Source organism: Alosa alosa, chromosome 10, assembly GCF_017589495.1.
Source record: "Alosa alosa isolate M-15738 ecotype Scorff River chromosome 10, AALO_Geno_1.1, whole genome shotgun sequence".
Taxonomy (NCBI): domain Eukaryota; kingdom Metazoa; phylum Chordata; class Actinopteri; order Clupeiformes; family Clupeidae; genus Alosa; species Alosa alosa.
The window spans coordinates 24153213-24165631 of record NC_063198.1 but is presented as its reverse complement, the minus strand read 5'-3'; the positions used below and the strand labels follow the sequence as shown (position 1 = coordinate 24165631).

Here is a 12419-nt window from a genome sequence, read left to right as displayed (position 1 = left end):
GTGGTTTATTTTTTAATTAATATCTTGTCATTAAACATAAACTCAGGCTAGTTGCATACTGTATTTCTGAGTCAGGTCATACCAAGCCTGTATATAGGTCACACCAATTCTTGACAAAAATTTGTCTGTACATTTTCTGTTTTAAACTGCTCTCTCTTTTTTCCCTTTTTCTTTTTGGGACCTGGTCCATCTCTAACGGGGGGGTTGGATCAGAGTATGCCAAAAGCAATATTATTGGGCTTCAAGTACAGAGAAAGCCTTGTTTCATAACTCAAACCAGACTCTGAGTCCCTCTAAGATTCTTGGATCTCGTTAGCTCACCCCCTTCTGACAATGACCCCCTAGTAGTTGACCACTGTTTCCCCTGCTGACAGCAAATGGCTGGTAACTGCACATAGGTCCTCGATGAATGATGTTGTATTATGTTATTACATTTTGCATGTTTGTCAAATGTTGGGTTTTTGGTTAACTACTGCAGTAAGACCTTTTGGTTCATTACCTTCTGCAGTGTTAATATGAAGGTTGAATTGGTAAGTCTTAAGCAGGCTTTTAAAAAACAGATCATGTAAAATGTCTAGTCCTACGTCAGCATATCACAGCTAGGCCTGGAATATTAGGCCTATATGATATATAATACATATGAAAACTTACACGGTTTGATCGAAATTAATCTGCAAAAGACAGAATACCGTTTCAGTGGATGAATATGCTTAAATATTATGCAACCATGTAGGCTCAAGGGCATCTCTGTAGACTTGCATACGGCAGACTTCCGGAACCATTTGTGTAATGGCAAAGTGTTTTACACGGCGCTTTTGTACTGTAGTCAAACATTAGCTTTGGAATGTTTGTTGCTAACAAGCCAAGGGTACGCTCACAGAAACCAAATGGACATCGTCATCAGATGAAATATCAATTGCTTTTGATGGAGTGACACTCGAATCCTTACAACAGGATTGTAAGAATATTTTTGCAGATAATTTCTGTTGCTGTGTAATAGGTTGACAGCCATGTATAATTTTAACGCCAATGTAAGAAAGGCGACAGAAATTCGCTGTTCCTTAAGTCTGCGAGCTAAAGTAGCTAACGATTAATGATTGTGAAGCAACATTGATATACTTATTACACAGTTACCGTGTTACAATAATGCGGCAAATGACTATAACGTTAAGCAATTGGCATCTTGCGGTAAGTATTCATCCCTATAATCTCTGCACAACGTAGTAAGGATGCTCTGATGATGCAAGATGCTCTATGGAACGTTAACATTAGCGTCAAACGTTTGACTTGCAATTAGGTGAATTAGTTTTTATGGGTAGATAACTTTTGTTGTCTGATGTGTCTCTTTCAGGTCAGTATCTGTCATAATGAGTTTTTTACGCAACCGCCTCGTCGTATTGGGACTGGTATTACTGGCCACTGTACTGCTGTATCTGCTTCTTCCGTCCATACGCCAGGGAAGCATGGAACCGTCTTTGGAGGTCCAGAGGATGGGATTGTCAGTGGGCACTCCGCCTCCCTCCTCACCCATCAATATCACCATCCGGACACGGCAGCTACCAGGAGACCCTCCATTATTCTTCCGAGAAGCTCTCCCAGTCGATGCAGCTGGAAGGCAAATCTTGCCCAAGTGAGAATAACTCGGTTTTACAACGGACAACGGAGTAGTGATGCAAAACCCAGTCAATCTCATAAACTTAAATCTTAACTTAAACCTAAATAAGTATGTACTTCTCAGAGTATACTAAAAACGGCGTCTGTCATTTGTTTCCTATTTCAAGGCTTCAGATTGTGTTGCTGCATGGCCAAGCCTTTACCTCCAAAACCTGGGAGGAGTTGGGGACTCTTAGTCTTCTTGCAACTAATGGATACCAAGCCTTGGCTGTGGACCTACCAGGTACTCATCAGCTGATGCACATGCATGCAGAAACACATGCATGCAGTGCTCCCATCCTGCAGTAGGCTTATTCAGTTCCATGTTGTACCCCAATATGAATTCATAGATAGATAGATGGATATATAGATACTTTATTGATTCCCAAAGGGGAAATTCAAGTAGCAGTGCTCATAGCAGTGCTGTAGCCAAATTCTCTAGGATCCAACATATGTTTCTGTTGTATATCAGGATTTGGGAATTCTCCAGATTCGGAGACTGTGAAGACAGACCAAAGCCGTGCTGAGCTACTGCGAATGTTCTTGGAGTCACTTGGGGTGCGCACTGCAGTTCTGATCAGCCCCTCTATGAGTGGGCACTATTCAATGCCCTTTCTCATGAAGCACAGCACACAGTTGCATGGGTTTGTGCCCATCGCCCCAGTTGGCACTCGCAGCTACACTGCACAGCAATATCAGGCCATCCAGGTGAGTAGGAAACTTTTTACCCCAGATTATTTGGTTTCTCCTGTGTTACTCTCCTGTGTTACATGTGTATGTTCTCTTGGGTCCTTTGACTCTTCCTACACCTTTCCACAGTTTGGGAAAATGGGACCATTAGATTTGTGTAATCCTGCTAAATGCTAACCAACAAACAGACATGGGTGAAAACATAACATCATTGGAGGAATATCTTTTTCTGATCCAGTGAGCGGAATACTCTGAAGTATTATGAAAAACAAATCTAGAATCATTGAGGGAGCATTTATTTGGCCTACATGATGCCCTAAATCACACACACTGCAATGTTTTTCACATATATGTGCTCATGGTGTAATAGTCCTTGAAGAGCAACAATATCAGTGATGATTGCAGTATCGCATTGATTGATAATCTTTTCTTTGTCCTTCACTAGACACCAACACTGATAGTTTTTGGTGAGCTGGACACCAACCTGGGAGCACAGTCTCATAAGAACCTACTGCAGCTGCCCAACCACACGGTGGCCAAACTGCAAGGGGCACGGCATGCCTGCTACATGGACAAGCCCCGCGAGTTCCACCTGGCCTTGCTCGATTTCCTGAACAAACTGGACTGAGACTGGGATAAAGCCATGTTGTGTGTGAGGAAGAGCAAAAGAGGTGGAGAGACTGAGAAAAAAAAAAAAAAATAGGTGGGTGGCGGGTGATCCCACAGGCCTTGGAGGATGAAGGGTGCACACTCCCATTCAGATATTCCACCGTGAACGTTCCGCTCAGTGTATGGGACATATATGTATGCTCTAACGTTCCATCATTTTAGAACCACTGTGCTCCACTGAAGCAGTCATTCATGTTGTGTTACATAGATTAGTCCCATGTTGCAGTATTTTATTCATTTATTGAACAGTTTAGTGTATATTTCAGAATGCTGGAATGTGAAGTGAACTTTAAAACAGAATTATCATCCTTAATGATGTTAGGGTGTGTATTATTTCTTAAGAATTGACCATCAGAGATTGTTCTGCTTGATGCAGTGATGTCTCTCACCAAACAGAGAATGCTAAAACAAAAGAATGTTAGAAAATGTGTCACATGTAACAGTTTTCTATTTGGAGCACAATAGTGTGCAACAGCTGTTCTCAAACCAGTTGTCAAGTAGTGCTGACAGAGATGGAATATCAGCACAATGGCCATTCTTTTCTGCAATAGATGTTAACGGAAAAGGGGTTGAGCAAAATATTTATTGCAATATTTAATGCAAGCTGCACAGGGCCTGCTGTTGCTGAAATCTTAAGATGACCCTATATTGGCTTGTTAATTTTACAGCTTTATTTATTATCCACAACATTTAACACAAATGGAGACATGTAACATTTGAAGGGGCAGCTTTTTGCAATTGCAAATGTGACTCATGGTTGTATACAAAATGAAAACGTGTACAGTTGTACAAATGTTACATTAAAATGTGTTGTCATTGACTACTTATCGCTTGACATTCGCGTTTTGAAACACTAAAGATAAGGACATTGTTCAAACAAATATGTAGCCTAGTGCTACGCACCGGAGTTGTTGCGTTTACATTCTTACCACAGGTTTACAATCTCTGACAATAATTAACATCGATGAGTCGTACATCGACTACATGGCCTATTATATTTGCAATTGCAAGGATAAGAACAAGCGAAGTTTGTACAGAGTGAGAATCTGACAAGGTAGGTACGGTAACTTAACGATAACGTTGACGCTGCTGCAGGCATGTTTATTCGTAAAACACCGCCAGGGAATCATGTACTATTTTACAACCGTGATGAGTAGAGTTGTGCCATTGCAATTTCTTTGTCAAACGACCCCCGCATTCGGAGAGAGGGGAAGTTGGTTAACTTGGCTGTAGCTAGCTAGCTGGCTAATGTTGTTTTCGGCTACACGTAGGCTAGTCAGGGATGAATCCTATGGGATGAATACATATTCCTTAAAGTTAACTGCATTACCCATCATGACAGTTTTTAACTAACTGCCATTTGCTTGTTGCACACATTTTCTGACAAATGTAACATGTTTGCAGGTTGCGTTACCTTTTAGATTGTGATAACGTTTATCGGATCAGGCTAATCTCATGTGTTCCCACCATCAGTGCGAGGGCAAACAACCTTCCCCAGGCACCATTCCTGGAACATTAATCGATGGTCTCTTTCTAGGTGGGGGTGCAAGTATGTTACCAGATAAAGATGGGCCAAGCAATATGGGCGGTGGGACCCAGGGCACTGATGGAAGAGAAGACCCCTCTGTGACACTCTTTCGGGAGTACCTACGACTTAAGACCGTTCACCCGCAGCCTGACTATGGTAGTCTATACTAACCTATACTAAACAGAAGCCACAGAAAGGCTTTTGGAATGATCAAACTGAGAACTATTGGTTGTTGATTGAACAGATGAAGACGTGATGCATTTTAATTATTGTGATAATTGTCCTCTTAGTCAAGGCCTTGACATTTAATTTTCAATGAGGCAGTTGTATCCAGCGTTTTATGCTGTCTCAACAGAATCTTGCAAGGTACAGTCTGTTTAAAGAAAGTGAACTCTGATCTTGCACTCTTGACTCCTGACTGTTAATGATCTCAGAGATATCAAGGTAATGATTATTGACTTGGCAAGCAGATAGGCAGACACTTGTATGAGTAGCCCTGTATAATGTACCCAGGTGTTTTGGTATCTGTGTACTGTAGGTGTCAAAATACATCTTTGTGATTTGCACGCTTGCAGATGCAGCCCTAGGGTTCCTTGATCGCATCGCCAGTGAGCTAGGCCTTCCCATGAAGAAAGTGGAGGTATATATAGCTTTACTCAATTTAATCTGTAATACAGCCACATCCACATGTATTTTTGTTCTAAACCTTTCAGACACCATAGAGCTTTTTCTAGACTCCTGTAACACCATTCACACCTGTGCATTACCTATCCAGGTGTGCCCTGGCAGGGTAGTTGCCATCATGACATGGGTCGGCACCAATCCTGCCCTGCGGTCCATCCTGCTGAACTCCCATACAGACGTTGTTCCTGTGTATTCGGTATTACTTTTGGACACCTATTTCAGGCCTGGTATTAAAGATGGACCGTGGCTATCTCCTCCCCCTAAACTCTGTTTCTATTCCAAAATCCCAGGAGCATTGGAAATATGACGCGTTTGCTGCCGTCAAGGACGCAGAGGGCAACATATATGCAAGAGGGACACAGGATATGAAGTCTGTCACCATACAGTGAGTTAATAACTTTGCTCTACCAATGGGAATACCATGAATATGTGGGGATTCAGCCTGGAATCATTTATAGAACTCTACTGATTCCTAAGAAGATAAAGTAGGTCATCAGCTGGTTAAGTCATCATTGCATGGCTTCATATTTATCCTCGTGAAATGTCAGTTCTTTTTGATGGGATCTCTCAGGTACATTGAGGCCATCCGGAGACTGAAAGCTGAAGGGAAGAAGTTTGCTCGCACCATTCATTTGATGTTTGTCCCAGGTGAGTAACATAAGAGAGTCTGACTCCATATTCATGCAGTGACAGAAATGCAGTAATTTATACAGCAACAGCCTGTGAAGTGATTCAGCCAATATCTGCTGAATTTCAGATGAAGAAGTAGGAGGCCACAAAGGAATGGAGACTTTCATAAAGCACCCAGAGTTTAAGCAGCTGAACATCGGCTTTGCACTTGATGAAGGTATAACACATTCAAGTTCTCCTTCAGTTGCAGCTCTCAGACACTGTAAGCATGGTAACGGTTGTTTTATTGTGTGTGATTGGCGGTCCAGCAGTTGTTCCGTCTTCTAATTCAGGTCCATTAATTAACAGCCCAGTGGTTAGATACACATTTTGCATGTTTACAATAAGGAAAAAATAGACTGTTCTTCAGTTCTGCATCAGGAAAAAGGATATTTTCTCCAATTAAGCTTTAAGATGGTTCCACATGCTAATCTCTTACTGACATTCCTGATGCTAGCTCATTGTGTTGCATGTTTGCATGACTGTGTTTATGTATCTGCAGGTCTGGCTAACCCTGGAGAAGCGTATACTGTGTTTTATGGGGAGCGGAGCCCCTGGTGTATGTACAGTGTTGATTTTTAACACTTCTTAACACTATTACCTTACTATTACTACTTACTGTATATGTGCCTCTTCAACTTTGTTGTTTGTTTGTTTGTTTGTTTGTTTGAAGACTGTTAAAATGTGTTTCCATGTTTTGCTCGGTCAGGGATCACGGTTCACTGCCCGGGCAGTCCTGGCCACGGCTCCAGATTTGTGGAGAACACTGCCGCAGAGAAGCTGGTGAGTCTGCAGTCTCCACTTCAGGTGTAGACAGGAACTCGGACTAATGTGCGCTAATATCCATAGAATGGGAGAATATTATGAATTACGGTCTGTATGTGGTATGGACAAATAAATGTAATCTTTTAGTTGAAAAAGAAATTGGAAAATTGAAAATCTCTAACCTATCTTAACTGTGCTCTGTTTTCAGCGAAAGATCATCAACTCCTTCCTGGACTTTAGAGAGAAAGAGAAGCATAGGTAAGGCACTGAGCTTGTAAACGTAGTGAACAAGCATCTATGCTGAAGCATTAGTATAATATTTTGATATTTAAGTGTGATATATTTCTTTCCTTAAAATTTGTTTGGGATTTCGCTTTATGCCGTTTAATGTAATGAATAAACTTGACCTTGAAGTAAACCCACCAACCCATGTAGTCCTTCCCATAAAGAAAGTCATTGTACAAATACACTTAAACCTCACAACCTCAAGAACAAGAACGTGAGTGTGTGTGATGGTGTGACAGGTTGGACATCAGTGAATGCTTCACATTGGGTGATGTAACCACTGTGAACATGACAATGGTGAATGGAGGAGTGGCGTACAATGTCATCCCTGCTGAGATGGACGTCAGCTTTGACATGAGGATTCCACCAACAGTCAACCTTCAGGTATGTGTACACAACAGAAACAGGTCTTCTAATTTAACAAAGATGAATTAACAAATGATTGCTTTCTTACATACTGAATATGGACTACGAGGGGGCTAAAATGTGTATTTTAAAATGGCATTCTCATTATATTGATCTGTCTCATGTGGCACAAATGTTCATATACAATTGTCCGTGTTTGTTAAGTTTACAGAAATATCTGATATAATGATATATGTTCTTCCACAGGAATTTGAAGAACAGATAAAACGGTGGTGTCAGGAGGCTGGTGAAGGCATCACATATAAGTTTGCCCAGGTCGGTCAACTGGCCTAATCAACTGAACATCTATATATCTTGCATGATAAATTGGCTGGTACACTCAATAGGAGCATAAAGTAGTGCCATAGATTCCACTTTGTACGGCAGATAATTTGTTATAGAATTTTGTACAATTAATTTTAGTTTCCATCTAGTTTCAGATTTTTGATGCCCTCTCTTTTGTTGTCATAGATTGATTTTGCCATCTGGTGGTAATTTTGGTACCACAGATGAATGAAGACCTAGTAAGGCAGTGATCACGATTCCAACAGACTTCTATTTACAATGATGCATCAAGGGAGAGACAGCATGACTTTGCATAAAGATCCACCAGCTGCTCTAACTAAACAAGGAAATGGTCAGGGTTTAAGTATCCTTCCAGGCTAACAGGAGTTTGCGTTGGTCATCCCACCCTGATCAGTGCCAACCTGGTAATCTAGAGCAGATAGCTACTAATGCAGGGGATACATAGCCTGGCGGGCCATCCTATATCATTGAAATGTATAGTCTGGCATCGAACCATTCACCTCGCTTAATCCAAGGGGCGGGCAGAGAATTGTCTTTCAAACTACAATTTTTGAATTGTTTTGCCGACCGGATACGACCATATCCGTATCCGGTCGGCAAAACGGCAAATACATTCTTCTTCGAAAGGAATGACTTCAGTGCATTGTGTTTCTCAACTTTCAAAGAAAAGCACAAGTCCAACTTCTCCAAAGTTGACATTACATTACATTACATTACATTACATTTGGCTGACGCTTTTTTAACCAAAGCGACTAACAACATGGTAAACAGTAAGTTTTAGAACAATTCTCACAATTTTAGGACAGTTTAAAAAAAACACATTAGTACAGTAAGAATAAGTGCGTCGGTGAGTGCTGTATTTTAACAGTTACTTGTCAGTTTAACGGCTGGTGAGTGCTAGGATCAGTAAGAGTTGTTGTAAGTGTTGCTATGAGAGTAGATGTTCTCTAAAGAGCTGGGTCTTCAGGAGTTTTTTGAAAGTGGAAAAGGATGTCCCTGCCCTTGTAGGAACTGGCAGTGTGTTCCACCAACGACGCCAACGCCGATTCAAACAACCGCTCTTCGTTCGCCATAGCCACCTTCCTTGTTCACCGTCGCAGGACTGTCGTTATCCTGTTAAGCCCGCCTTAAGACTCTCTAACAAAATAGAGCGCTGTGATTGAATAACATCCACGGTGTTAGCCAATAGAAATCCCTATGGTTTGATACTAGACGTACAGGCTGAGCAAATTAAATTGCCGCCGCTAGGGTGCGTCTAGATTTCTAGGCTAGGGGATACACCCATGCAGAATAGAGAAACGCTGCAAAACCATAATATTCCCTCTTATCTCTAAACACATAGTCACACACAAATATACTCAGGGACAGTACAGGAACAGAATGAAAAAAAATTTAATTTATGTTGAAGAACACATAATAGAAAATGTTCAATCCAACCATGATTCTGTCTGTAAATGCAAGGATGCATTTTCAGAAACATAAATAAACATCAGTACATAAACTACTTATGAATATAAAAGTGTTGCAAAGATACTGCATCGATCCGTAGTGTATTGCAGTACTAGGCTATGTGCTTACTCTTTATTCATTTAGGCTATTTATTCTGCCGTCTCCCGGCCTGCTCTGTGCCTGTGTAGCGCACGCATTCTCACCAGCAAAGACCTATCACCTGTCACTCTTCATCGTAGGGGAGGTTTTTGCATCATTCCTGCGTTATAATCACCAGCCAATCAAGGTGGCCACTTCAATCAAGCTTGTGCATGAGTAATGATGTCAACCATAGCAACGGAGCTCTTCTCTTATCTTAGGACTTGTAATTTTTCCTTACTAAGAGTAGGTCTGAGTGGCTTTGTGAATAGGTTTTCAGAGAAAACTCCTAGCTAAAAAGTTTCAGTGCGATTTAGGAGTACTCCTAGTGGTAAGATGAAATGCTTTGTGAATACGGCCCCTTGATGTTATTGTAATGTTCCTTAGGGTGATGTTATGGAGGTTATCGTGATGTTCCTGACTCTTAGTGCAGTTTGTGCTATGTCCCTCCACAGAAACACATGGACCAGAACACAACGTCTACTGAAGACACTGACCCATGGTGGAACACCTTCAGCTCCACCTGCAAAAGCATGTGAGAAAACACACGCACACTCATACAGTCTCTATCTCATTCTCTGACACTTTGTAGACTCTCAGGCCAGTGCTTTAGTGGAATGATGTGTTCTTGCTGTTCTGTCTTTGACAGGAACATGACTTTGACGAAGGAGATCTTTCCTGCTGCCACCGACAGCCGTTTTATCCGAGCTGTATGTATTTCAGATTCGTCTCCCTCTCCCTCCTCTCTCTTGATGTGTTTTTCTTGTTGCCTTTCACACAAACAAACACCTAACACAACCCCCACACACTTAACATGCACTTTCCATGCATTTACTATGCACTTACACTTCCTCTCTTCCTCCTACTACTTCCCTATAGACCCTTTCAAGAGAGTTCCATTATCAGCATCATAGTTGGCCCCACAAGACTTCCTTTTTAACATTCCATATGTTATCTTAATGCAGAGGAAGTAGATTGGGGCCCAAATAGAACGTTCAAGCATTGTTTTTGTTTTTATTGTTGAAAGGGTCTATACCTTCTTATTCTGCCATTACCTCCTTTGACCCCACTTTGACAAGTACTTAAACATCTGCACTCTCATCCTCTGATAGTTGTATTTATTGTGGTACCTCCTTTGACCCCACTTTGACGAGTACTTAAACATCTGCACTCTCATCCTCTGATAGTTGTATTTATTGTGGTACCTCCTTTGACCCCACTTTGACGAGTACTTAAACATCTGCACTCTCATCCTCTGATAGTTGTATTTATTGTGGTAGTATTTATTGTCCTTTGTCCTTAGCTTGAATGTTATTTGTCATTTTCTATGTCACTTTGGATAAAAGCATCTGCTAAATGCATAAATGTAAACAAACAAACAAACAAACAATCCCCTCATATGACTTCCTATGAGTTTTGTTTTGGTACCAATCATCAACATTGGACTGTAGATGTTATTTCAATTGGGTGTAGTTTCAAATGAAAAAAAAAAGAAAATGTTCACCTCTGACCCAGTGGTGATGACTGTTGCCCATGTCCACAGGTGGGTCTTCCAGCCATCGGCTTCTCACCAATGAACCACACGCCCATCCTCCTGCATGACCACAACGAGCACCTGAACGAGCAGGTCTTCCTGAGGGGCATCCAGGTGTATGAGAGACTGGTACCAGCCCTGGCCAGTGTGCCTGCTCTACTTGGGGAAGCTTGAGTAGCTGTCCTGGAATCGTGCCCTCTACCCAAAACCACCACCCCCCCCCCTCCTTTGCCTTCTTTCTTTCTCTCTTTCTTTCTTTCTTTCTTTCTTTCTCTCTCTCTCTCTCTCTCTCTCTCTCTCTCCCCTCTCCTCCTTCCTCTCTGGTGTCTGTCTGGCCTAGTCTCCTGCACAGGTCTGCAGCAGTGGCAGCATCAGCACCATGAGACCAGTGCTGTGTAGGATGCGTCGTCCTCATGTGTGATGGGGAGGCTATCATGAACACCTGCACTCACATCACCTGTACTCACACCTGGTCGGCTTTATGTCATGACACTGCAGACCTGTGTGGCCTCTCTCAACTCTTTTCCCTTTATTCCCTCCCCCTCTCCACCTTTCCTTTTCTCTCCCTCCCCCTCTCCCCCTCTCCCCCTTTCCAGCCTCTGTCCTTCTCTCTTTTTCCTTCCATGTTAGGAAGCGATTCAGCAACTTTATTATTCTCCAGTTCTACTGACTGCGATGTTGCACATATCCAAATCTAAGTTTATTAAAGTTAATCTTCAACAGAGTTCTGATTACACCAAAGGCTAACTTTAATGGGGAAAAACTATATACCGGTATATGGCATTGCATTGCATACTTATTCAGTTGCTTTAATAAATTGTCTCAGGAGTTCTTTTGGCACTAAAGTTTTTACTGAGCAGTTAAAGAGTGTCTTATCTGCTAAAACGGTAGGGAAAGAATTCATTCATATGGAATCTTTAATATGTAACCATACAGGGATGAATCAAGGTGCTCATTAAATGCTGCTAGACTCCATTTCTATCTCATATCACCTCTCCTCTCCATTCTCTCCCATCTCATCTCAGATTCTCATAATCACTTGTGAATTTGTAGATCTCCTAGGCAAGGCAGGTTTATTTATATAACACACTTCATACACAAGGGTAATTCAAAATACTAGAGACATGATTTTTTTAATGAACACGTCATTGGACATTTCACGCCCATGTCTATTATAACACATTTAGATGTGTATGGAATAATTTACAGGACCTCTGTCAAGAGTGATTTTTTTGAACTGTCTGCTGTGCTGACTCCTTTAACAATACTGTGAGCTGATTTTGTTTTGGAAATGTTGAAATTAAAATTAATTGAGAAATAAAATAATTACATTTTGCTCAAAACGTGGTAAAAAAATGATATCTTTGTCATCTCTATGCCTTGTGAATCCTGAGTGAAAAGATCTAGCCAGTAACCACAAGGGGGCAGAGCAGTGTGCATTTTGATGGCACCATGACCATTTAACATCAGGTCAACCACCTTTCCTGAACTTTGTTTCATATTTTACAAATGAGAGTTGATTTCTAAAGTGCAGGAAGACTGCGGGAGATTATCTGATTTTTATTTTCTCCCCGGATAAGAGTTGAAAGCATGTACATTGTCTAAAGTTAGAAAACATTTGGGAGTTGTTTTTAAAATGTTTGG

The 12419-nt window shown here is 41.4% G+C and overlaps 2 protein-coding genes across 5 annotated transcripts; both read left to right on the top strand.

Moving 5' to 3' along the window:
* Positions 1 to 771: 771 nt before the first annotated feature.
* On the top strand, positions 772 to 3832 carry abhd14a (abhydrolase domain containing 14A). Of its 4 annotated transcripts, none has more exons than XM_048254460.1 (5): positions 772 to 958; positions 1458 to 1630; positions 1782 to 1897; positions 2126 to 2361; positions 2789 to 3832. In XM_048254460.1, the coding sequence occupies exons 2-5, from the start codon at positions 1464 to 1466 to the stop codon at positions 2969 to 2971; spliced, it is 702 nt and encodes a 233-aa protein (XP_048110417.1). In that variant the 5' UTR covers positions 772 to 958; positions 1458 to 1463; the 3' UTR covers positions 2972 to 3832. The 4 variants fall into 4 exon arrangements, with proteins under 4 accessions (XP_048110417.1, XP_048110414.1, XP_048110416.1 ...); XM_048254457.1 differs by having other exon boundaries at positions 773 to 958; positions 1352 to 1630; XM_048254459.1 differs by lacking the exon at positions 772 to 958 and adding an exon at positions 978 to 1188.
* A 60-nt stretch (positions 3833 to 3892) lies between these two features.
* On the top strand, positions 3893 to 12134 carry LOC125301740 (aminoacylase-1A-like). Its single transcript, XM_048254452.1, has 15 exons — positions 3893 to 4066; positions 4550 to 4696; positions 5116 to 5180; positions 5316 to 5420; positions 5515 to 5609; positions 5796 to 5872; positions 5982 to 6071; positions 6396 to 6452; positions 6603 to 6676; positions 6867 to 6916; positions 7183 to 7327; positions 7556 to 7624; positions 9697 to 9776; positions 9891 to 9951; positions 10785 to 12134. The coding sequence occupies exons 2-15, from the start codon at positions 4564 to 4566 to the stop codon at positions 10947 to 10949; spliced, it is 1266 nt and encodes a 421-aa protein (XP_048110409.1). The 5' UTR covers positions 3893 to 4066; positions 4550 to 4563; the 3' UTR covers positions 10950 to 12134.
* The last annotated feature ends 285 nt before the right edge of the window (positions 12135 to 12419 follow it).